Source organism: Piliocolobus tephrosceles, chromosome 11 (assembly GCF_002776525.5).
Source record: "Piliocolobus tephrosceles isolate RC106 chromosome 11, ASM277652v3, whole genome shotgun sequence".
Lineage (NCBI taxonomy): Eukaryota > Metazoa > Chordata > Mammalia > Primates > Cercopithecidae > Piliocolobus > Piliocolobus tephrosceles.
This window is the reverse complement of record NC_045444.1, coordinates 114445726-114470112: the sequence shown is the minus strand read 5'-3', so window position 1 is coordinate 114470112 and position 24387 is coordinate 114445726. Positions and strand designations below refer to the sequence as shown.

The 24387-nt window shown below is 40.6% G+C and overlaps 1 protein-coding gene across 3 annotated transcripts in view; it reads left to right on the top strand.

Moving 5' to 3' along the window:
- The window catches only part of SPHKAP (SPHK1 interactor, AKAP domain containing), a 215609-nt gene extending 204147 nt beyond the window's left edge, over positions 1-11462 (top strand). The window contains exons 10-12 of one of the 3 annotated variants that reach the window (XM_023193891.3): positions 1955-2007; positions 2097-2281; positions 9563-11462. In XM_023193891.3, the coding sequence (XP_023049659.1) occupies positions 1955-2007; positions 2097-2281; positions 9563-9706 (382 nt within the window). In that variant the 3' untranslated portion in view covers positions 9707-11462. The remainder of the gene's footprint in view (positions 1-1954; positions 2008-2096; positions 2282-9562) is intronic. The other 2 variants (XM_023193892.1, XM_023193893.1) reach the window with 2 other exon arrangements.
- Positions 11463-24387: the final 12925 nt, after the last annotated feature.

Below are 24387 nucleotides of genomic sequence, written 5' to 3'. Positions count from 1 at the left end.
ACGAGTACTTCTAGGAAGTACATGCATCCTAAAATATGGCGCAGAAAGAGAGGGCAACATGAAGGTCAGGAGTACTTCTAGAACATGTGGTTATTCTGGAAAATTAAAATGATTGAAATCTATTTTTGACCATTGTGATTTAGCTTATGGTTTGGAGATTTCTGAAATTTCAGAACAACGATAAATAAGTGTAGGCTAAAGTTGCTCCCTGACCTATTTTCTCCATCACTATCTGTAACTACAGCACTTTTATTTCACCATTTAACCAGGTGTGTTCTTCAGTGATTGAGGGTGACGGTGCATCCTTTGTTGCTCCACACAGCCATTATTCAGTGGAGATGAACATACACATTATCTTGTTTTTTTGTTTTGTTTTGTTTTAAGGAGAAACTGAAAACCAAAACAAACAAACAAAAACTACCTTGGGGTAAATTTATTTTTCTCTTTCAGGAAACATTTATTTAGCTACTTTTCCCAACTTTCTCTGCAGTATGAGCCTATGAGCCCATGACCCCAGGGAAAATCTGTATTCTGAGAAAGCCAAGAAATTACCTCCATGGTCAGCATCCAAAACAGCAGAAACTGTGCCTCCCATTTGTCATACCCCCAATGTCACTTGCATAGAAATCTAGAAGAAAATCTAGATCCTTGAAAAATTAACATTTCTGCAAATAAATACGTATGAATGAAAGAATTACTATACTCTTTCTCTTAACATCAGGAACGCAATGGATTTTTTCAGCCATATCTTAGCAGTAACAGAATGAGAGAATTGTCTATCATCAAACAACACATTTTTAAGGGCTCCTGTACTCCAATTTCTAGACACGACAAAAATATAGGACAACCACAGGCTTCCCAGGATAGCCACTTCCTTTCAGCTGCTGGCCATATGTTCTTTAGAAACATTTACCAAGTCCTCCCACTACGTGCAAGGCTCTGTAATAAGTACACAAAACCATATGAAAACACCTCCGATATTGAACTCTACCATATCTAATGAAATACTTCAGTTATGAGTCCCTCACTCTAAACCACCCAGCCTACTACACTTCCCCAATAAAAAGAAAGAAAAAGAAAAATTTTAATTGAGATATTTTTCTGTCAAATGTAAGTTCTGCAGTTTGTTGGTTGTCTTTTTTCTTTTCTTTCTTTTTTTTTTTTTGAGACGGAGTCTTGCTCTGTCGCCCAGGCTGGAGTGCAGTGGTGCGATCTCGGCTCACTGCAAACTCTGCCTCCTGGGTTCACGCCATTCTCCTGCCTCAGCCTCCTGAGTAGCTGGGACTTACAGGCGCCCTCCACCAAGCCCGGCTAATTTTTTATATTTTCGGTAGAGACGGGGTTTCACCATGTTAGCCAGGATAGTCTCAATCTCTTGACCTTGTGATCCACCCACCTCGGCCTCCCAAAGTGCTGGGATTATAGGCATGAGCCACCACGCCCAGCCGGTTGTCTTTTTTCTTATTTCAGATCAAAGAACCATATATCTGTAAAATTATTTTTTAAATAAAATAAAAGCTATGTTGCTATTGTAGTATAGAAAAACAACATAGTGACAAAATGGGAACATGTGATTCATTAACATGAAAGTATAATGCAGAAGAATCAATCTCCAAATCAGAACAGTTACCCACAAAATCTCTTTGATTGTTTAAACCTATGAAGGTTGAAGAGAAGAGAAGGATGCATCTCTCAGTCTCCCACACCAGCTATCCTAACTAAAGTAACCAGTTATCTGGCCTGTTGTTGTTGGAGGAGGACATTTATTGCAGACCCAGTGATCCTACATAATAGCCACATTGGTATTTTCCCAGCATTACTCCACTCTACAAAAACAATAAATCCAGAATGAACTTCAGAAGCCTTTAGATCAGTAAGACCCATCGCCTCATCTTTCATTTACAGCTTATTCTTCTAAACATTACCAATCATATACTGTTGTTTTCTCCCAAAGTGAATTACTAGAAGAAAAGGAGATTCTTAAAGGACAGTCAGAAAGCATAGAGGGTAAGCCAACTTCCCATACTTTTGACACACAATTGCCTGGGCTCTCCCTTTGGAAAGAGGGATAAGGCTGTGGTTGTGTCTGTGCCCAGCGCCTGCATCTGGACTGCCCATGGGAACAGCCAGCCCCCAGAGGAGCCTGCTGGTGATCAACTTTGACCTGGAGCCAGAGTGTCCGGATGCCGAGCTCCGAGCCACCCTGCAGTGGATAGCTGCCTCCGAACTTGGGATTCCCACCATCTACTTTAAGAAGTCTCAGGAAAACAGAATTGAAAAGGTATCATGTTCCAGGTTTGGGTATCAATGAAGCTTTGTGTTTTTATCACCACTGGAAACTCAGTCAATGCTCAGTTAACCTATTTCCATTTGAATTATTTGATGCTGACTGTTCTTGACCTTAAAATTGTAGCTAGAACATTGAAATCTTCCACCTGTGTAAATATAATATAATTAGCATTTCTTTGATCCTTACTTTGTCTTGGCTGGTAGGTGGTTGTGAGAAAAGTAAATTGGGGGGTTGGAAACTTTTTTAGAGTCTCTTAGTTTTTGGTGTTTTCTTGCTCTAAGACAAACTTCTTCATAGCACTCCTTTAAATAAAAGAAAGAAAGAAGAACCTGATATATAACAGAAACCAAAGTGAAGCCACACTGACATCTAAAACAGGCCAAGAGAAGGCATTTTTAATTCCCTTCCAAACAGATTTGCATTAGGAAGACTTTTTATTTATTATTCTCCAACTACCAGAAATATAAAGCTAGGCAAGGGATCCTTGGCCAACATCAAAATTAATAGTAACTATCACTCTAATTCTATATCTGTAACTGTGGTAGAATCTTAGCTGTGAAGAGTAAGGCATGAATCCGTCTGCCAGTGTCTTCAAGCTCAATTTTCCGTAGTTTAAAAGTAGACTCGTTTTAAAAGATTTCAAATTAATAATAACATATTAGTTTTCTATTGCTGTGTAACAAACTGCCACACATTTACCAGCTTAAAACAGCACTCAGCTCCGTAGGTGTGAAGTTAGGGTGAGTTCCATTGTAATCTTTGCTTTAGGTTTTAACAAGGCGGAAATGAAGGCATGAGCCTGAGTAGGCACTTACCCAGAAGTTCCAGGGAAGAGAAGGAGTCCAGGCTCGTTCAGGTTGTTGTGCTACCTCAGTTTCAGGTGGTTATAGAACTGAGGTCCTGTTTCCCTGCTGGCTGTCAGCAGAGGGCCGCTCTCAGCTCCCAGAGCCACCCACCTTCCCTGTCACATGGCTCCTTTATGTCCTTTTGGTATCAATCTCTCTGATACCTCAGCCACCCGCCAGAAAAAGCTCTGTCTTTAAAGAGTCTGTGTGATTAGGCCAGGTGTGGTGGCTCATGCCTATAATCCCAGCCGTTTGGGAGGCCAAGGTGGGCAGATCACCTGAGGTCAGGAGTTCAAGACCAGCCTGCAACATGGTGAAACCACATCTGTACTTAAAAAAAAAAAAAAAAATAGCCAGGTGTGATGGCAGGCACCTGTAATCCTAGCTACTCAGGAGGCTGAGACAGGAGAACTGCTAGAACCCAGGAGGTGGAGGTAGCAGTGAGCCAAGATTCCACCACTGCACTCCATCCTGGCATCCTGGTGGCAAAGTGAGACTTGAGACTTTGTATTAAAAAAAAAAAAAAGAATATGTGTGATTAGATTATAATCACCTGATAGGTTTCTGATTAACTCAAAGGTAACTGATAAATCCTTTTTGCCATGTAAGGTAGCGTAATAAGGGTATGATATCTCATCCTATTCATAGTCCCAGGGATTAGGGTGAAAAACCTTGAGTACTGTTTTAGGATCCTGCCTATCAAGCCACCGGGTAGGATTTTCATGTCTTGTTGTCACAAGGCACCTCCATGTGCCTCATCCTACTTGCTTCTCAACAAGCCTGTGACAGAACAGATATTATTGTCCCTTTTTGACTAAGGAGAAAATCGGGTACATGAACGATTTCCCAGGCCAAGTCCCTGCACCCTGCTTTCTCCATAAAATACTTCTCAGTAGTTCTTTATTTTAAAAGGACCTTTCTCAAGTTAAATGACTTTGGGCTTACAATCTGGATTTGTTTTTAACTGTGTAATTGCATTTTAATTATCTGTGCCAAAATCTAGCAGCCTGAAATGAAATGTTCTTTACCTTCTTGCCCCTGCTTACGGTAGTTAGAACAGCTTCTCTATTTCTGCATCACAAGTCCATGGGATCGACTACAGGAAAAATTGAAAAGGAGATCTAATTCATTGTTCATACCTTCTCTCACTTCAACCTTTTTCCAACTGGTAATTAATACGTCCTTTCATGCCTATGCCTGCCTGCTGTTCTACCCAAAATTATTCTAGGCACCTTGCTATACTTGTCATACTTTCATTTACAAGGTATTGAGCGGTTCACTATTTGATAAATTCTCCTCCGACCTTACCACTCAGCTGCAAAGGGTGCAATAAAAAAACATAATCACATGTGAGCCTACCCCCATGCCATATGCTGTCCCATAGACCCTCTGCTACATAGAGGAGAGAAAAACATTCTCAGGAATACATTCCCAGGCTCATGGGAAAATGAAAGATGAGCTGGTTCCAGCTCATTTACTGTCACTTACTGAATAAGAGTATGACATGGTAGATTTTCAGGTGGTACCTTAATGGAATTGATGTTTGTACAATGTATCTTCTTGAAGAAACAATGTTATATGAATATATGTCTCAGAAATCCCCAGTCGGTGCAAGGGTAAGAGGTGTCTCACAAACACCTGGGTTACATAAATCATGCCCTGACTTGGTATTTGTTTATCCCAACCTGATTTTCAGTTCTCAAAGAGAATACTTGTTTTTGGATATAACTATTTTTCTGAGAAAATAGACATTCCGCTAATATTGTTAAGAAGGATATTAAATGATATTTCACTCATTCAATTAGCACCAGCTCAAGAACTTCAATTCTAAATAATGTAATTTTAGGAATAAAATCTTCTAATTTTTTTTGAGTCATCTAAGATTCTCTCCAAAGTCCATTGTATCATTCTTATGCCTTTGCATCCTCATAACTTAGCTCCCACTTATGAGTGAGAACATACAATGTTAGGTTTTCCACTCCTGAGTTACTTCACTTAGAATAATAGTCTCTAATTTGATGATATTGACTTTTGACTTAACTTTGCAAATACAAGGACAAAAAAACCTACAGTTAAGGTTATCAGTTTCAAAGAAACTCATCGCAAAGGAAGGGGAAAATTCGGAAGAATTCGATACTGAGGCACTTCATCTGTAATCATAAGAAAGTGCCTTGAACTGATTTCTTTAGTCAGATTTAGTGCGTGTTAGAGTCACGTAGGGAGGTTTTACAAACTCCAACGCTCCAACCAATTAGATCAGAATCTTCTCCGGCGATGCTGCCCAGGCATCAGGGTTTTGTAAAGGTGCCTGGGGTTCCAGGGTGCAGCCAAGGCTAAGGCTGGTAGCTCTACGGGCCTTAATTGCAGGAGCAATATAATAACCAACTCTCTTATGCTTAATGCAATCTAATTCTGCCTTGGAGCAAAAGGATGTAGTTGCTTTCAGAAACCTAAGTTGAATGTTTTCAAAAAATTATACAACTTGCAACAACTCCCATAGATTTCATAATACAATTTTGTAAACAATTAATCTAATTTATTAAATGCACCTGAGAATATAAAAACTATCTCCTATGTGATTCTTTTCTTCAAATGAGTCTACAGATGGTAGAATGTAAATTCTTCTAGTTTCCTAAGACAAAACATTTGAAATGCCAACTATGATTTAAGGGAAGGGAACCTCATTATTACTGATTGTGAAATAGCAGAAAATGTTATCTTTTCATTTTTATTTTTCAATACCATTGAAAGAGAAACTCAGATCCTGACATGCTAAAGCTGATTGTGAAAATACCCAGGCAATAGCATGAACAGGCACAATAAGAGCTCTAGGAATTGCTGCTAAATAGGACGTGGTTTTAAATTTTCAGCCCAGTAAAGAACTAGAATGTCCTTTTCTGACTTCTTCACAATCTTTTTTCATTCTTACCTTTTTTTAATGGAAGAAAAGAAAACATGAGATCTTCTTGCTCATCAGCCCCAAAGATGTTTCCAGGTCTCAATATCCAAGATTAAGTCATCACAGCCTCAGAGCATGCTCTGTTTAGTAGGGCAAGACCATTGTTAAATGCCAATTTTTTGGGATATCAGCCTGGACTTAGAAATCATGACAGATTCCAGCTTGTGACCACACCACAAACTCTACGCAGAGTGGCCTAGCTGGTGGGTTATTTTGACAAATTTGGAGAGACTCTCCTTCACAGGCCCCAAATAGATGGAAAGAAGCTGGTGTTAGGGCTTCTGGAAAGGTATGAGGCAGGGAGAATTCTGGGAAAATATTGGCATCTGCTCCAAAGCTTTGATTCTTCCCCCACCCAGACAACGACTCAGAGATAAAAGCTGGGGATAAGGTGGTGGTCCCGTGAGCCACGGTTTACAGAAAGGAGTCAAGGCAAATGTCATGTTTCCATCAATGGAATCTTTTCAGACTTGCTAAGTGAAAGGAGGCACCAAGACTACTGGGGATGCTTTAGGGAAATCTCGAGAAACAAATCAACAACCTGTGAGCCTCTCCCAGTGAGACCTCAGAAACTCAATGTCCCCACCTTCTGGACTAGGAGCTCTACTTTCTAGATTTCCAGTAAGAGCTGGAGAGTGAGGAAAAGCCTGCTTAGTGGAATCATACAAAAGCTGTCATTTTAGCCTCTCTCCCCTTTATTCCCTTCAAGACCACTATTCCAAAGCCACATGTCATCATCCCTTTGTTGAATCAAAATCGTGGCTTGGATCTTACATACACTCTTAGATAATAAGTAACAGCTCACAAAATTATTTTTAAGTATCTCCATAAATCACTAATAGCTGCTTGAAATATTCCCCTTCCCAAAAGTATTTTCATCATTAGCAAAGCCTTAACCTAAAGGGTCTGTTCCTAAAATGTCAAGAATCAGATGGACAAGAAGCCCAGAAGGGTGGTGAGAGGTCCCAGGCAATGAATTAAATTTTTTTTTATTTCTCTCTTTCCTTTTTTTTTTTTTTTTGAGATGGAGTCTCACTCTGTCACCCAGGCTGAAGTGCAGTGGTGAGATCAAGATCTCGGCTCACCGCAACTTCTGCCTCCCGGGTTCAAGCGATTCTCCTGCCTCAGCCTCCTGAGCAGCTGTGATTACAGGTGCACGCCACCACACCCGGTTAATTTTTGTATTTTTAGTAGAGATAGGGTTTTCATCACATTGGTCAGGTTGGTCTTGAACTCCTGAACTTGTGATCAACCCACCTCAGCCTCCCAAAGTGCTGGGATTACAGCGGTGAGCCACCGCACCCGGCCTCTCTGAAATTCTAACACTGAGACTGATGGGAGTGAATGAGCTGGCTTACCATGGCTGCTACCATGAGCATGAAGCAGCCCCACATCTCACCCCCACAACATATATGCCCACTCAGTCACCACGTGGTAAGAAACATGCCCCATGACCAGCTTTTATTTTGCCGCATGCCCACCACTCTCCCACTCCAGGCTCTGTTCAGCCTTTTCCTAGATCTATAACCTGCAATCATTTTCGAGGAGTGCTCTTGCAGTAGAAAATTATTGAGCACAGCCTCAAGAGATGCATGTTTAAATTATATATGTGAAAATACATTACCCAAAACTCAAGACTGAATACTTAGTGAAAGTTCATCCTCAATGATGCTAAATGTTTATCCATATTCCAAACAGTCTTCTTGAGATCTTTGAATGTACTTGACTTACGCTTGGTCTTGCAACCCTTCTGTCATTCAGCAAATATGCATGGAGCACCTACTATGTGCAGGCATGAGATATGAAAAGATGGCTAAGATGTTGTCCTTCTGCTGGGAGATCACTGTCTGTGGTTACCATCTGCCTTCCATCTGTCTCCCTTTTCACAACATCCTAAAACTCTTTAAGACAATGTTTATGTTTCCAGGTATTAAAAATTAAGGATGTCATTTTCCAGCCTAGGAAATTGCTTTATTTTGATTCAGCCAATACAAGCCAAATGAGTACAATAAAGTACTGATTACTGTCACTGTGCAAATGTTTGGTACCATCACAGCTGGGAGAAGAAACATCATTTAACAGCAGATCTTTATGAGACAACTTCTCAGCAATTGAAATGAATTAACATACTCAAACTGGAAAGAAATTAGCATTCCAGTCCCTGGCTGATCTCTTAAGTCTGAGCAAACAAATACCAAAAAAAAAAAGAAAAGAAAAGAAATTTAATTTTTAAAAATCCTAGGGAAAAAAAAATCAAAGAAATAGTAACTGAACCACAATCCTCATCTTTTTAGCAAATAAGTCTCTCTTCCTCATAAAACTGCCAAATTTCCAGCCTATTTTTTCTCCTAGTGCTCCAAGTAAATATCAAGAACATAGAATTTACTTATCCATATTCCAAACAGTCTTCTTGAGATCTTTGAATATATTTGACTCACACTTGGTCTTGCATCCCTTCTGTTGTTCAGCAAATATGCATGGAGCACCTACTATGTGCAGGCACATAGTTCTTCTGCCACCAAAATGCAGAAAGTTACGGTGGTAGAAAGAGCATTGAATGGAAGCGTTAGAAGACCATGAAGCATTACTGACAACTTTTATCTTTCAAGCCCACATCTTTTTCATTGCAAATGCTCACGTCATAGAGTTGTGACAGAATTGAATGAGATTCCATGTGTTAAAACATTTCCTGTAGTTCCTGGCTTTCATTACATCTTTCCTCAAGAAAGTACCCTAGGAGTTAAAGAGTCCTTCACACTGGACTTCATCAGTTCCATGAAGAGAACCACTTATAATTATTTCCCCATTTTTCCTCCCTTCAAGCCCTCAATTTCACTTGCAGTCCAGACTTTCTCTCTAGGTTGTGGCCGATAGAACTGGTACCAATAACCAGGTGACAAATCTAAGGTGTTTCCTCCATCTTTCCTGATCCTGTGGCTGTGGAAAGCCAGCCTTTCCTGATCCTTCGTCTTAGCCTGGAGGGTGAGGGAGTTGCTTCTCAGGATGGAATGAGAAACCAATAGGTGGTCCTGCTTCAAAGTTTACCACTTGATTTATTTGGCCTAAATTTACACACCCAGTGAGATCTTATTTGTGACAGAAATAGAAGGGACTGGGAGCTGTAATACTCAGTCCTATTACAGAAAGTCTAACCCAGAAAAAAACAGACCTGAGAAAACACTAAACATCTAAAAGACTGGCTCTTGAAAAAAGAATTAGTCTCATTCCACCTAATCCTCTGCAATCAGTGAATGGCAAACTGCTGTGGAAAAAAAAAATCAGTTGATGAAGCTTGGTAATAATCTGAAATCTTTAAAAAGAAAATAGATTATCCTGGAAAACAGTCCTCTGACACTAGAGACATTTAAATAGGGACTGGAGGGCCATTGGCTTTGTGAGGGTGGTTGAATGAGGTGGCTTTCAGGACCCTCTATGCTCTGTGAGCCCTAACTCTCTGTTTTATTTTAGTTTCTAGATGTCGTGCGGCTGGTTCATCAGAAGTCCTGGAAAGTGGGCGATATCTTCCATGCAGTTGTCCAGTACTGCAAAATGTGTGAGGAGCAGAAGGATGGGAAACTGAGTCTCTTTGACTGGCTCTTGGAACTGGGATAAGGCAGTCTGCCCTATTGAGCATTCCTTCCCTTTATTCAGCTTAGATTACAGTGGTTTGTTCTAAATGCTCTAAACGTTCTCAAAACATCACATCACATTAGCAGAGCTATAAAAAACAATCTGCTACTCAAATCCACTGCATACAGAATAAATCGGAGGAAAAGCAAAATATAGGTCTGTCCAAATTCATACAAATTGTGGGCGAGTTCCAAAGAGCTTGGATTAGAGGGGCTGGACAAAGAGAAATTTCAATGGGGCCCAAATTAGAAGGCTTATAATGAGACCCAGTCTCCAGGAAAACAACGCTCACATATGTTTAATCATATAAAATGATTTGTAATGTCTCTAATTAACAAACTCAGTGGTCAAAATAATTTTTTAAAGTATTCTGTAACCTATATTTTACTTTTTCTGATTATGTTAAGGGGCTGCCAGCCCAGGGAAATACTTAAGATATGGGTGAGAAATCCTCAGGCTTTTATACAAAAGATTTCCACTTTCAAACCAATGTCAGTGGACATTGATAAAAGGATAGCAGCGTCCCCTACTGAGGTGATTTCCTTTATTCCCTGCAGCCTTATCAGTGGATAAATATCCCACTTCTCCCAAATAGTATCTGGGCTCCCAGCTAAGCAGAAAACTAGTGTCAATTGGCATTCAACTGAAGAAGAGGCAAATAAAAGATTGTCTTGTTTCCATCCCTGTATTACTTGGGTAACATGATCACATAATTCTTATCCTAAAAGAAAGCTCTCATATTAAAAAAAAAAAAAAAAGTCTTTTCAGATAAAATCTGCTTGTGTCTCAAATAATATGACATACAAACTTCCACTTTATTTTATTGTAAATTATAAAGAGATTATTGTCTTAAATAATATATTGAGTTACCTTTGAGCTTCCTAACTTATGAAGAGAGTGTTGTCTAAAGTCACATATTGACATTGAGCTCATGGTTTGTTTCATCACGTGTGTGTTGGTAGCTGTACAGCAGACACGCCACTCCAATGACATTTATAATGACAGAAGCAGGGTGTAATGGTCTTGTATTTGACATGATCAATTAGGATCATAGACTTTCCCTGACTCATGGATATTAACCTTGAATTGGGGGAAAAGAAGATTTTGTCACATTTTAGTTATTTTAATAACAGAGATTTACTCTTTTGAAAAATAAAGGTATCTAATGTCCCTTAATAAGTCTTCTTTCCTTCCAAATAATGACCTACATGGATTTTATTTTCTTGATCAAAGAGGTGTTTATTAAGGATTTCTGGATATACTATACTTTTACTCTATTTTTCAAGATCACAAAGTAATTTTAAATGTCAGCAGGTTCTCATACATGAATGCTGGCCTCACCTACTCTACCAGCCACATGTTGAAATGCAAAGAAAGCTCCCTTGTAAGCCATCCTTCCTTCCCCACTCCCATCCTAGGATAGTTGCCCAGTGCTCAGTAGGCATTGATTATTGAAATAGTCCAAATTTAGGTTATTATGCTTAATTTGACACATTAAGCAAATGCCCAGTTTTAAAATATATCCATCAATTCATGCTGAAATGTGCTTCTTTGTGCTATCAAATGGAATAGAATACTTATTTTTTAAACAATCCCAGAATATTGTGTGTAGACTTTTGTTGTGCTCGAATAAACGTTTACTTATCTTACAAAGCACAAATACTGGATTGTAACCATGTGATGAAGTTATCTATGTTGTACCTCACGTTGCAAATTAATCAATAAATCTCTGTTGTCAGATTGTCAATTATTTTTTCTGCAAGAGCTTTAAGCACCTCATAGGAAAAACAGTCACGGTACAATTGGATAAAGGCCTATATATTCCTTAGAAAATGTTTTGTTGTCCTGCTAACATTGATTGGAAAACGTAAATGTTCTTGGCTTCATTTGTTAAAATCAGTAATATTCATGGAAATCAGTTTCTCAAACTTGGCACTATTGACATTTGGGAGCACATCATTCTTTGTTGCAAAGGGTTATCCTGAATATTGTGACATGTTTAGCAACATCCCTGGCCTCTACCCACTAGATGCTAGTAACCACCCCCTCACAGTTACGGTAACCAAAAATATCCCCAGCCTTGCCAAATGTCCCCTGGAGGCCAAAATCATCACTGTTGAGGACCACTGTTGTCAAGAATGCATTGAAGGACCAGGCCTTAGTCTCTATGAGGTCTTAAAGGAGGAGGTGCCTTCAGCCATCTAGGGAATCCCCATAAGAAGCCTGAAAACCGGGTATTTCCCTACCCAAGACCCATAGAGTGTGGCTTTTGCCTTAAATCTGGGGAAGAGGAGAAAGAGGCACAAGACAGACAAGGAGTCTAGAAACCTGGGGATAAACCAACCTAGACTCAACTAAACTCAAAGTAAACTCATCAGGGTTAGAGGTAAGTGAATGATGCTCTTTGAATTCAGGAAATAAACTATTAGAATATATGCAAATAGAACATTGAGAATCATGGGCACTTTGTGTTATTCACTAACAAGGAGGCATGAACATGCTTTGAATTCTGCAGTCAGCCAGGGGATATTGTTAAATAAAAACAAACTCTGCACATTAGCAAAGAGAGGCTTTATTTAAACCGATTATGGCATGTGGGGTTGGGGGACTCTTTCAACAGAGGATGAATCTATTGCAATTACAAGAATGCTCCAACCACAAGATCTGCAAATGTGTTAAGGGTTAGGCAAAAAGGAGTTGTTTGTTCGTTTTGTTAGAAAGAGAAGTAAATAAGGCTAGAATGAACCAGGTGTGGGGAATAGGATGGACAGGGTGAGCCAGTGAGGTGGCGTGATCACACAGTAGATTAGAGAATGTTTTATCCTGAGATCAGCCTGGTCTCAGGAAGGGGCCTCTTCGGGAAGGGCTGTATGCTGGATCATACTGAGAAGGGGCCAACATTCAGGAACCAAGGAAAGGAGAGAAGCTTAACTAAAGTTTGGTTACAAGCACTTGTTCCAGTTGGTCAGTGGGTACAGTTTGGCTAATTCTTTATGAGATAATAAAGAAGAATTTGGAGGGTCTATGTCTGGCCTTGTTAGAAGTAAACCAGAGAGTGACCCACGAGTCTTAAGTCATCTGCAGAAGGATGATTCCTTGCACTGAGCTATTTCTGGAACATACTGGTTGGGGGAATTTTCCTAACCATGGCTGTTTACTAGCATCTCAGTTGTCCATATCAAAGACTCAGCAGATAGTCCTTAGGAAACCATTGTCCTTGACATCTTCTTGGGACACATTGTCTTCCTTTCGCAGTGTAAGTGCATGTCCCTTCATTTAAAAAACATTTTCCTTGGAACTATTGAGTGTTGGGTACCATGCTAGACAGTTGGAATGAAGAGCTGAATTACGCGGCACAGCACTTAGGAGTTCACAGACTATAGGGGAAATGTACACATCAAAGTCTAACAGAACAACATAATAATGGCTATAATGCAACTCTATATGGACTGGCAAGGCAGGGAACCCTGGGGAATATTCATTGCTACGTGGTGGAGAGAATATTTGTGCTCGGCTTTTGGGGTATGAGGGAGTCATTTAATAAGTAGGGAGAAGAGACCCCAAACTGCAGAAGAGAGGGCATTCAGAGCAGAAGGATCATGAGCAGCAGTCTGGATGTGCAGCCTGAGACACAGCTGGAAATTTGATGCAATCATAACACAGCTATGAGCTGAGGGAGGCACCAGGTGTGAAGCTTGGAATAGAAATCAAAGCCACATTTTAAGAGGCTTTCCATCTGTGCGAAGGAGTCCAAAATATATTCTTCTTTTTATCCCCCCATAGAGACAGGGTCTTCCTATGTTGCCCAAGCTGGTCTTAAACACCTGGCTTCAAGCAATCCCCCTGCCTTAACCTCCCAAAGTGCTGAGACTACAAGCATAAGCCACTCTATTTGTCCCAAAATGTATTATTTGAGCATGAATCCTTTTAATCAAAGGAGATGGAAAATCAGAGGTACATGTAAGAAAAATTATATGTAATTTTTGAATTATATATAATATGAATGAATGTGTGTGAATTGTATGAATTATATGAATTAATGAATGTTTGAATTATATCTAATATGTATGGATGTATATAATTTTTGAATTGTATACAATATGAATGAATACATGTGTAGGCCACTGAGTTCTAGCTTTCATTTGAGATAAGGCCATGGAAGACAGCTTTGTTCATGGGCATACTCAAGGTAGAGGGGTTCCCTCACAGTTCTATGACTTGTTCTTCTCATACAGCACTCTGCACCAGGGGTCTCCAAGACCAATCTCAGACTCAGTGATATGCTGGAAGGATCCACAGGATTCAGAAGCCATGTTTCCACAGTTATGATTTATCACAGCAAAAATGAATGCATTAAGCTCAGCAAGGGCAAAGGGCACATACAGCAAAGTCCTGGAGAAATAAACGCAAGCTTCCGGGTGTCCCTTCCCAGTAGAGTTGCATAGGATGCACTTAACTCTCCAATAATGATACATGACAACACAGGCAAAGTATCGCCAACCGGGGAAGCCTTAGTGTCCAGGTTTGGTGCTGGAGGTCGTCCATGTAGGCATGCAGCACCCACGGGACTGACCTCAGCTACTCATGCTCCAGCCTCCACTACACACCAAAAATGGATGTTTATGATACATCCTATTATTAGAGTAAATTATGTGGTCAAAGTGGTATAGCATGGCCCAAGGCCTCAGGCATACAAAACACTCTTACCAGGCAGAACATTCCCAAGGCTCAGTGCTTAGCTCTTAGGAACCAGCCAAAAGTCAGTCCTGGAAATAGACCTCTTTGGGGAACGTGCAGGGTTGGAACAACTCAGGCATCATGAGTTAACAACCCCGGCATCATGAGTTAACCCTTTCCTGCACAAGCAGTTATCACCATCTGCCTTTTAGCCTGGTACATTGTGTACAGGTGGTCTCCGTTGCTGATTGTGAATTCCTGGAGGATGAAACCACATTTTACTCATCTATGAATTCTGCCATGGTCCCTAGCACAATAGCAGATGTTATGTAGACCTGGAAAATGAATAGGCCTTGGGGAACTAAGGCCTTGGTTTATATCTGATAAAGTTCAGCCATTAATTCTAAAACTACAGTTTTATTTTTATGCTCTTCTTAGCTTATTAGAGACTGCTACCTGGCATATAAATCTGCTCAGAATTTCTTATGAAATTACTTTTGGATTCAGGCAAGTGAAGCGTTCTACAAACATTTGCGTGTTATTGGAATTGTATAAGAATGTTTGACCTAAAGTATTTTAATACCACAAAACTGAGAATATTTTAGGGGTATTTGAATGAATTTCAGTGATATTCAGGACATTGCCAGCAGAACTTGGAGCCAATTGAGTGCAGGCAGGTTCAAATGAAATGAACAGAGGAAGGAAGACATCCTTTGAGCCTCCCTTGCTCCCAGCAAAACTTGTTTGTGCACAAACAAAATGTTAATCCATCTTTATTGTTGCAGAGATCCTTTCACCAACTAAATTTTTCCTGAATAATTCCTTCAAAAATGCCCTCTCGAAAGTCCTCTAATTTCCCATTCTTCCTTTCAGTGTTCACAGCTCCTTTCTGCAAAAAGGGAAGGGGAGGCCTTCTGTTCCTTGGAGATGGCCTTCCATTAAACAACTATAACATGTTTTTATCTCTTTTTGGAAGATTCCCACCACTTTGTTGAACTCCATCCCATTACTATACCCTTCATTCTGTCAGTTTCTGGTCCAGAACCTGGCAGGGACTCCTGATTTTACAATGATGCTCTGAGCACTCAAAACCCAGTTGCAAAGATTGTTTTATGGCAAATTGTGATGTCCTTGGGCTGAGTATCTGGCCCAAATATTTATATGCACACAACCTGTCTCTCTCTTAGCTTGTCATAAACAACAGCATGCAGGACAGATAAAGCAGAAGCAAGAGTTTCTGTTCTTACAGAGGAAGGTAGAATTAATGGCTCTTTGTTGAGACAGCATAAAGGTGGATGTAACCAAGACAGCCTCTAGCTTTAAGTGCCATGGATCCTTCTCCAGGCCCATGTGTGACATTTGTGAAGGATACTCTTGCCGACTATTTCAAGCAACAGGACACAATTATTTTAAACCTAACAATATTTTTAGTAATCAGGGCAATAGATCACATGTTGACCTTTTATGAAATGCACAGAAATGCCAAAAAAAAAAACACCACCTCATTGAATTAGATCAGTTATTACCCTCTGTATTTTTGACAGCAGAATCTTATTTTAAATTTTCATTGCAGGGTTATAGTATTGGAGAGTTCTAGGCTCTCCAATGTATTTACCAAATGTTTTTGATACTTCATTTTTAATCTATGTTTTAATATAACAAGTAAAGTGTGTGAATAATCTGATACATGAGACCATTTCTAACTGAACATTTTGTACATTGCTGTCTGCCAGAGAGATGATACCAAGGAAGGAGCAAAACAATGGTCTGGGGTGTGGTAAGCCACATGAAGGTTAGAAGAGGCTTGCTCCTAAACATCCAGGAACAGTTTGTTTCTTTGTTTTCTAAATGCCTGGAGCAAGAGGCAGAGAAATCAAATTTTGAATAATTATTCCCAAAGAGATCAGGAAAACTCTGAGAGTGTTGAGTGAGACAAAGAAAAAATGTAGCTACAATTCTTAACATTTTTATGGCATAGGCTTTTATTAGTCCTTTCTCATGTTGCTGTAAGGATGTACCTGAGACTGGGTAATTTATAAAGGAAAGTAGTTAGACTCACAGTTCCACAGGGGTGGGGAGGCCTCAAGAAACTTACAATCATGGTGGAAAGGGAAGCAAACCGTCCTTCTTCACATGGCGGCAGCAAGGAGACGTGCAAAGCAAAGCTGGGGTGGGGACAAGCCCCTTATAAAACCATCAGATCTCGTGAGAACTCACTTACTATGATGAGAACAGCACAGAGGTCACTGCCCCCATGATTCAATTACCTCCCACCAGGTCCCTCCTACAACACATGGGGATTATGGGAGCTATAATTCAAGATGATTTGGGTGAGGACACAGACAAACCATATCGAGGCTCTTTTGAAAACCTGAGAAAAGCTGCAAATACACAAAATTTAGGGGTTATTGGTAGAACTTCAGGGAGCTGTTCAAGCCTTCTACATAACTCAGTTCTAGTTTCTAAATAGTAGGGCTCATGTCTTCTTCATTTGCTTTTACCTTCCAGACCCTACCTCTGGTTCCTATCCTCAATTCTTGTTTGTTTGAAGAAACCCCACCCTCATTTATGAGGAACGCAGATCAAAAAAGTCAGATTCTGACCAGAAGGAATGCTATTTTAAAGGTTTTTGGTTTTTTTTGTGTGTGGAACATGTTCTCATCAAGATCATTACAGAAATGCAAATTAAAACCACAATGAGACATCACCAGTCAGAACGGCTATTATTAAAAAGTCAGGGCAGGTGGGCATCGTGGCTCATACCTGTAATCCCAGCACTTTGGGAGGCTGGGGCAGGCAGATCACTTGAGGTCAGGAATTCAAGACCAACCTGGCCAACACCGTGAAACCTTGTTTCTACTAAAAATACAAAACTCAGCTGCGTGTGGTGGAGCGTGCCTGAAATTCCAGCTACTTGGGAGGCTGAGGCAGGAGAATTGCTTGAACTCAGGAGACAAAGGTTGCAGTGAGCCGAGATCGCGCCACTACACTCTAGACTGGGTGACAGAGTGAGACTCCATCTCAAAAAAAAAAAAAAAAAAAGAGGTCAGAAAATAATAGATGCTGGCAAGGTTGTGGAGAAAATCTCATTCCATTCATTAGCCACTCGTTCCACCAATACTTATTCAACACCAAGCACGCTAAGCACTGTTCTAGATGATGCAAAGAAATGCAATGAAAAACAGAGAGTGTTTTTGACATTTGAGAATTTTCACTCTAGTAAAGGATATAAATGATGAGCCATAACAAAAATATATTAATAATATATAAAACTTAGTTGGGCATATAGCATCAATAAAAAATGCTGGGAAAAAAAACTTTAATTTAAAAGCAGAGTAAGGGTTAAAGGGTAGTGAAAAGTGTTCATTAGGACATGCCTCCCTCAGTGGTTCCAAGGGCCTTTTAGTAAATTTGAAAGTTCTTGAAGAAGTCCAAGAGTGTCACTTGAGATGGCCCCTGAGGACTGACTCGCTAGTCAATCTCAGCGTGTGATTGCTGGTACCAAGTAAAGAGGTGGTGAGAAAGCCAGCTATTGCCTGCACTTCATCAACTGAGAGGGTCTGTGCTTGCTTGTTATAAACGTGAGAACAATGCTGGGAGCAGGGATGAAAGAGTAAACTATATATCGAAGGACAGTAGTGTACACGGAGACAACACATCTCTATTCTTTGGACAGTTTTTCCTCTCAGCCCCATGTCTCTTTGGTGATATATTTTTCCCACCTTCATTCTCTCCTGACGTTTTCCAGCTGTCTTCAGCTCTTTCTGTCCCTGCATGCTGCATTTGTTTGCCCTGTGCTGCCACATGGGTGGGTGACACAGAAGTGCAGGTTGCCTGAGTCATGGGGTCTCACCCTTCAGAATGTCAAGGGCAACACCACCATCGCTGGAACTCCCCTGACTGATGAATAAACAACATTTTAAAATAAACAAATTTGGCCAGGCACAGTGGCTCACATCTGTAGTCCCAGCACTTTGGGAGGCCAAGGCAGGTGGATCACCTGAGGTCAGGAGTTCAAGACAAGCCTGGCCAACATGGTAAAACCCTGTCTCTACTAAAAATACAAAAATTAGCTGGGCATGGTGGTGGGTGCCTATAATCCCAGCTACTGGGGAGGCTGAGGCAGGAAAATTGCTTGAACCCGGGAGGCAGAGGTTGCAGTGAGCCAAGTCCATGCCATTGCACTCCAGCCTGGGCAACAAGAGTAAAACTGTATCTCAAAAAAATAGTAATAAATAAATAAATTTATTCATGGAAGAAAATGAAGTTTCCCGACTCTGCATGGAGGTTTTGGCCAGCCCTTCAGATAAGATAGCGACATCTGCTAATGAGTATCTCACAGAAGTCTGAGAAGGGTCAACTTCTAATAGTTCTGGAAAAGCAGGACAGCCTTGACAAGAAGCTCCCCGATGCTAATTAGTCGGCATTTTATTAATGATTTCTTCTTCTGCACTCCTTGCTCAGGTCCATGTACTTATTTGATGTGGGGGGGGAAATTGAATGTAACTTTATAGGTAAGCAAATCAAGATGCAGAGATTTGAGAGGACCCAAGCAAGGAAGCAGAGACAGCAACAAGTAGCATTTATGTGAGCACTTGCTCCATGTTCCAGACACGATTTGAAGGGCTGTACATGTACTGACTGATTTACTGTCCACCATAGCTAACTGAAGTAGGTAATCACCTCGTTATTGAAAAACTTGGGGCACAAACAGAATAAGTGGAGGGGCGGAGGAAGATGGCCGAATAGGAACAGCTCCAGTCTCCAATTCCCAGCGCGAGTGACACAGAAGACCAGTGACTTCTGCATTTTCAACTGAGGTACTGCGGTCATCTCACTAGGGAGTGCCGGACAATCGGTGCTGGTCAGCTGCTGCAGCCCGACCAGCGAGAGCTGAAGCAGGGCGAGGCACCGCCTCACCTGGGAAGCGCAAGGGGGAAGGGAATCCCTTTTCCTAGCCAGGGGAACTGAGACACACAACACCTGGAAAATCAGGTAACTCCCACCCCAATACTGCGCTGTAAGCAAACGGGCACACCAGGAGAATATACCCCACACCTGGCCGGGAGGGTCCCACGCCCACGGAGCCTCCCTCCTTGCTAACACAGCAGTCTGCGGCAATCTAACCGCAAGGCAGCAGCGAGGCTGGGGGAGGGGTGCCCGCCATTGCTGAGGCTTAAGTAGGTAAACAAAGCCGCTGGGAAGCTTGAACTGGGTGGGGCTCACAGCAGCTCAAGGAAACCTGCCTGTCTCTGTAGACTCCACCTCTGGGGACAGGGCACAGCTAAAAAATAACAGGGGAAGCAGCAGAGGCCTGTGCAGACACAAACGACTCTGTCTGACAGCTTTGAAGAGAGCAGTGGATCTCCCAACATGGAGGTTGAGATCTGAGAAGGGACAGACTGCCTGCTCAACTGGGTCCCTGACCCCTGAGTAGCCTAACTGGGAGACATCCACCACTAGGGGCAGTCTGACACCCCACACCTCACAGGGTGGAGTACAGCCCTGAGAGGAAGCTTCCAAAGTAAGAATCAGACAGGTACACTCGCTGTTCAGCAATATTCTATCTTCTGCAACCTCTGCTGCTGATACCCAGGCAAACAGCATCTGGAGTGGACCTCAGGCAATCTCCAACAGACCTACAGCTGAAGGTCCTGACTATTAGAAGGAAAACTATCAAAGAGGAAGAACACCTATACCAAAACACCATCAGTACGTCACCATCATCAAAGACCAGAGGCAGATAAAACCACAAAGATGGGGAAGAAGCAGGGCAGAAAAGCTGGAAATTCAAAAAATAAGAGCACATCTCCCCCTGCAAAGGAGTGCAGCTCATCGCCAGCAACGGATCAAAGCTGGTCAGAGAATGACTTTGACAAAAGGAGAGAAGAAGGCTTCAGTCCATCAAACTTCTCAGAGCTAAAGGAGGAATTACGTACCCAGCGCAAAGAAACTAAAAATCTTGAAAAAAGAGTGGAAGAATTGGCAGCTAGACTAATTAATGCAGAGAAGGTCATAAATGAAATGACAGAGATGAAAACCATGACACGAGAAATACGTGACAAATGCACAAGCTTCAGTAACTGACTTGATCAACTGGAAGAAAGAGTATCAGCGATTGAGGATCAAATGAATGAAATGAAGCGAGAAGAGAAACCTAAAGAAAAAAGAAGAAAAAGAAATGAACAAAGCCTGCAAGAAGTATAGGATTATGTAAAAAGACCAAATCTATGTCGGATTGGGGTGCCTGAAAGTGAGGGGGAGAATGGAAACAAGTTGGAAAACACTCTTCAGGATATCATCCAGGAGAACTTCCCCAACCTAGTAGGGCAGGCCAACATTCAAATTCAGGAAATACAGAGAACGCCACAAAGATACTCCTTGAGAAGAGCAACTCCAAGACACATAATTGACAGATTCACCAAAGTTGAAATGAAGGAAAAAATCTTAAGGGCAGCCAGAGAGAAAGGTCGGGTTACCCACAAAGGGAAGCCCATCAGACTAACAGCAAATCTCTCGGCAGAAACTCTACAAGCCAGAAGAGAGTGGAGGCCAATATTCAATGTTCATAAAGAAAAGAATTTTAAACCCAGAATTTCATATCCAGCCAAACTAAGTTTCATAAGTGAAGGAGAAATAAAATCCTTTACAGATAAGCAAATGCTTAGAGATTTTGTCACCACCAGGCCTGCCTTACAAGAGACCCTGAAGGAAGCCCTAAACATGGAAAGGAACAACCGGTACCAGCCATTGCAAAAACATGCCAAAATGTAAAGACCATCGAGGCTAGGAAGAAACTGCATCATCTAACGAGCAAAATAACCAGTTAATATCATCATGGCAGGATCAAGTTCACACATAAGAATATTAACCTTAAATGTTAATGGACTAAATGCTCCAATTAAAAGACACAGACTGGCAAACTGGATAAAGAGTCAAGACCCATCAGTCTGCTGTCTTCAGGAGACCCATCTCACATGCAGAGACATACATAGGCTCAAAATAAAGGGATGGAGGAAGATCTACCAAAGCAAATGGAGAACAAAAAAAAGCAGGGGTTGCAATCCTAGTCTCTGATAAAACAGATTTTAAACCATCAAAGATCAAAAGAGACAAAGAAGGACATTACATAATGGTAAAGGGATCAATTCAACAGGAAGAGCTAACTATCCTAAATATATATGAACCCAATACAGGAGCATCCAGATTCATAAAGCAAGTCCTTAGAGACTTACAAAGAGACTTAGACTCCCATACAATAATAATGGGAGACTTCAACACCCCACTGTCAACATTAGACAGATCAACGAGACAGAAAGTTAACAAGGATATCCAGGAATTGAACGCATCTCTGCACCAAGCAGACCTAATAGACATCTACAGAACTCTCCACCCCAAATCATCAGAATATACATTCTTCTCAGCACCACATCACACTTATTCCAAAATTGACCACATAATTGGAAGTAAAGCACTCCTCAGCAAATGTACAAGAACAGAAATTATAACAAACTGTCTATCAGACCACAGTGCAATCAAACTAGAACTCAAGATTAAGAAACTCAATCAAAACTGCTCAACTACATGGAAACTGAATAACCTGCTCCTGAATGACTACTGGGTACATAACGAAATGAAGGCAGAAATAAAGATGTTCTTTGAAACTAATGAGAACAAATATACAACATACCAGAATCTCTGGGACACATTTAAAGCAGTGTGTAGAGGGAAATTTATAACACTAAATGCCCACAAGAGAAAGCTGGAAAGTTCTAAAATTGACACTCTAACATCACAAATAAAAGAACTAGAGAAGCAAGAGCAAACACATTCAAAAGCTAGCAGAAGGCAAGAAATAACTAAGATCAGAGCAGAACTGAAGGAGATAGAGATACAAAAAACCCTCCAAAAATCAATGAATCCAGGAGTTGGTTTTTTGAAAAGATCAACAAAATTGATAGACTGCTAGCAAGACTAATAAAGAAGAAAAGAGAGATGAATCAAATAGATGCAATAAAAAATGATAAAGGGAATATCAGCACCGACCCCACAGAAATACAAACTACCATCAGAGAATACTATAAACACCTCTATGCAAATAAACTAGAAAATCTAGAAGAAATGAATAATTTCCTGGACACTTACACTCTCCTAAGACTAAACCAGGAAGAAGCTGAATCCCTGAATAGATCAATAGCAGGCTCTGAAATTGAGGCAATAATTAATAGCCTACCAACCAAAAAAAGTCCAGAACCAGATGGATTCACAGCTGAATTCTACCAGAGGTACAAGGAGGAGCTGGTACCACTCCTTCTGAAACTATTCCAATCAATAGAAAAAGAGAGAATCCTCCCTAACTCATTTTATGAGGCCAACATCATCCTGATACCTAAGTCTGGCAGAGACATAACAAAAAAAGAGAATTTTAGACCAATATCCCTGATGAACATCAATGCAAAAATCCTCAATAAAATACTGGCAAACCAGATCCAGCAGCACATCAAAAAGCTTATCCACCATGATCAAGTGGGCTTCATCCCTGGGATGCAAGGCTGGTTCAACATACGCAAATCAATAAACGTAATCCAGCATATAAACAGAACCAAAGACAAAAACCACATGATTATCTCAATAGATGCAGAAAAGGTCTTTGACAAAATTCAACAGCCCTTCATGCTAAAAACACTCAATGAATTCGGTATTGATGGAACGTATCTCAAAATAATAAGAGCTATTTATGACAAACCCACAGCCAATATCATAGTGAATGGGCAAAAACCGGAAAAATTCCCTTTGAAAACTGGCACAAGACAGGGATGTCCTCTCTCACCACTCCTATTCAACATAGTGTTGGAAGTTCTGGCTAGGGCAATCAGGCAAGAGAAAGAAATCAAGGGTATTCAATTAGGAAAAGGAGAAGTCAAATTGTCCCTGCTTGCAGATGACATGATTGTATATTTAGAAAACCCCATTGTATCAGCTCAAAATCTCCTTAAGCTGATAAGAAACTTCAGCAAAGTCTCAGGATACAAAACTAATGTGCAAAAATCACAAGCATTCTTATACACCAGTAACAGTCAAACAGAGAGCCAAATCATGAATGAACTTCCATTCACAATTTCTTCAAAGAGAATAAAATATCTAGGAATCCAACTTACAAGGGATGTAAAGGACCTCTTCAAGGAGAACTACAAACCACTGCTCAGTGAAATAAAAGAGGACACTAACAAATGGAAGAATATACCATGCTCATGGATAGGAAGAATCAATATCATGAAAATGGCCATACTGCCCAAGGTCATTTATAGATTCAATGCCATCCCTATCAAGCTACCAATGACTTTCTTCACAGAATTGGAAAAAAACTGCTTTAAAGTTCATATGGAACCAAAAAAGACCCCGCACTGCCAAGACAATCCTAAGTCAAAAGAACAAAGCTGGAGACATCACGCTACCTGACTTCAAACTATACTACAGGGCTACAGTAACCAAAACAGCATGGTACTGGTACCAAAACAGAGATATAGACCAATGGAACAGAACAGAGTCCTCAGAAATAATACCACACATCTACAGCCATCTGATCTTTGACAAACCTGAGAAAAACAAGAAATGGGGAAAGGATTCCCTATTTAATAAATGGTGCTGGGAAAATTGGCTAGCCATAAGTAGAAAGCTGAAACTGGATCCTTTCCTTACTCCTTATACGAAAATTAATTCAAGATGGATTAGAGACTTAAATGTTAGACCTAATACCATAAAAACCCTAGAAGAAAACCTAGGGAATACCATTCAGGACACAGGCATGGGCAAGGACTTCATGTCGAAAACACCAAAAGCAATGGCAACAAAAGCCAAAATTGACAAATGGGATCTAATTAAACTAAAGAGCTTCTGCACAGCAAAAGAAACTACATCAGAGTGAACAGACAACCTACAGAATGGGAGAAAATTTTTGCAATCTACTCATCTGACAAAGGGCTAAT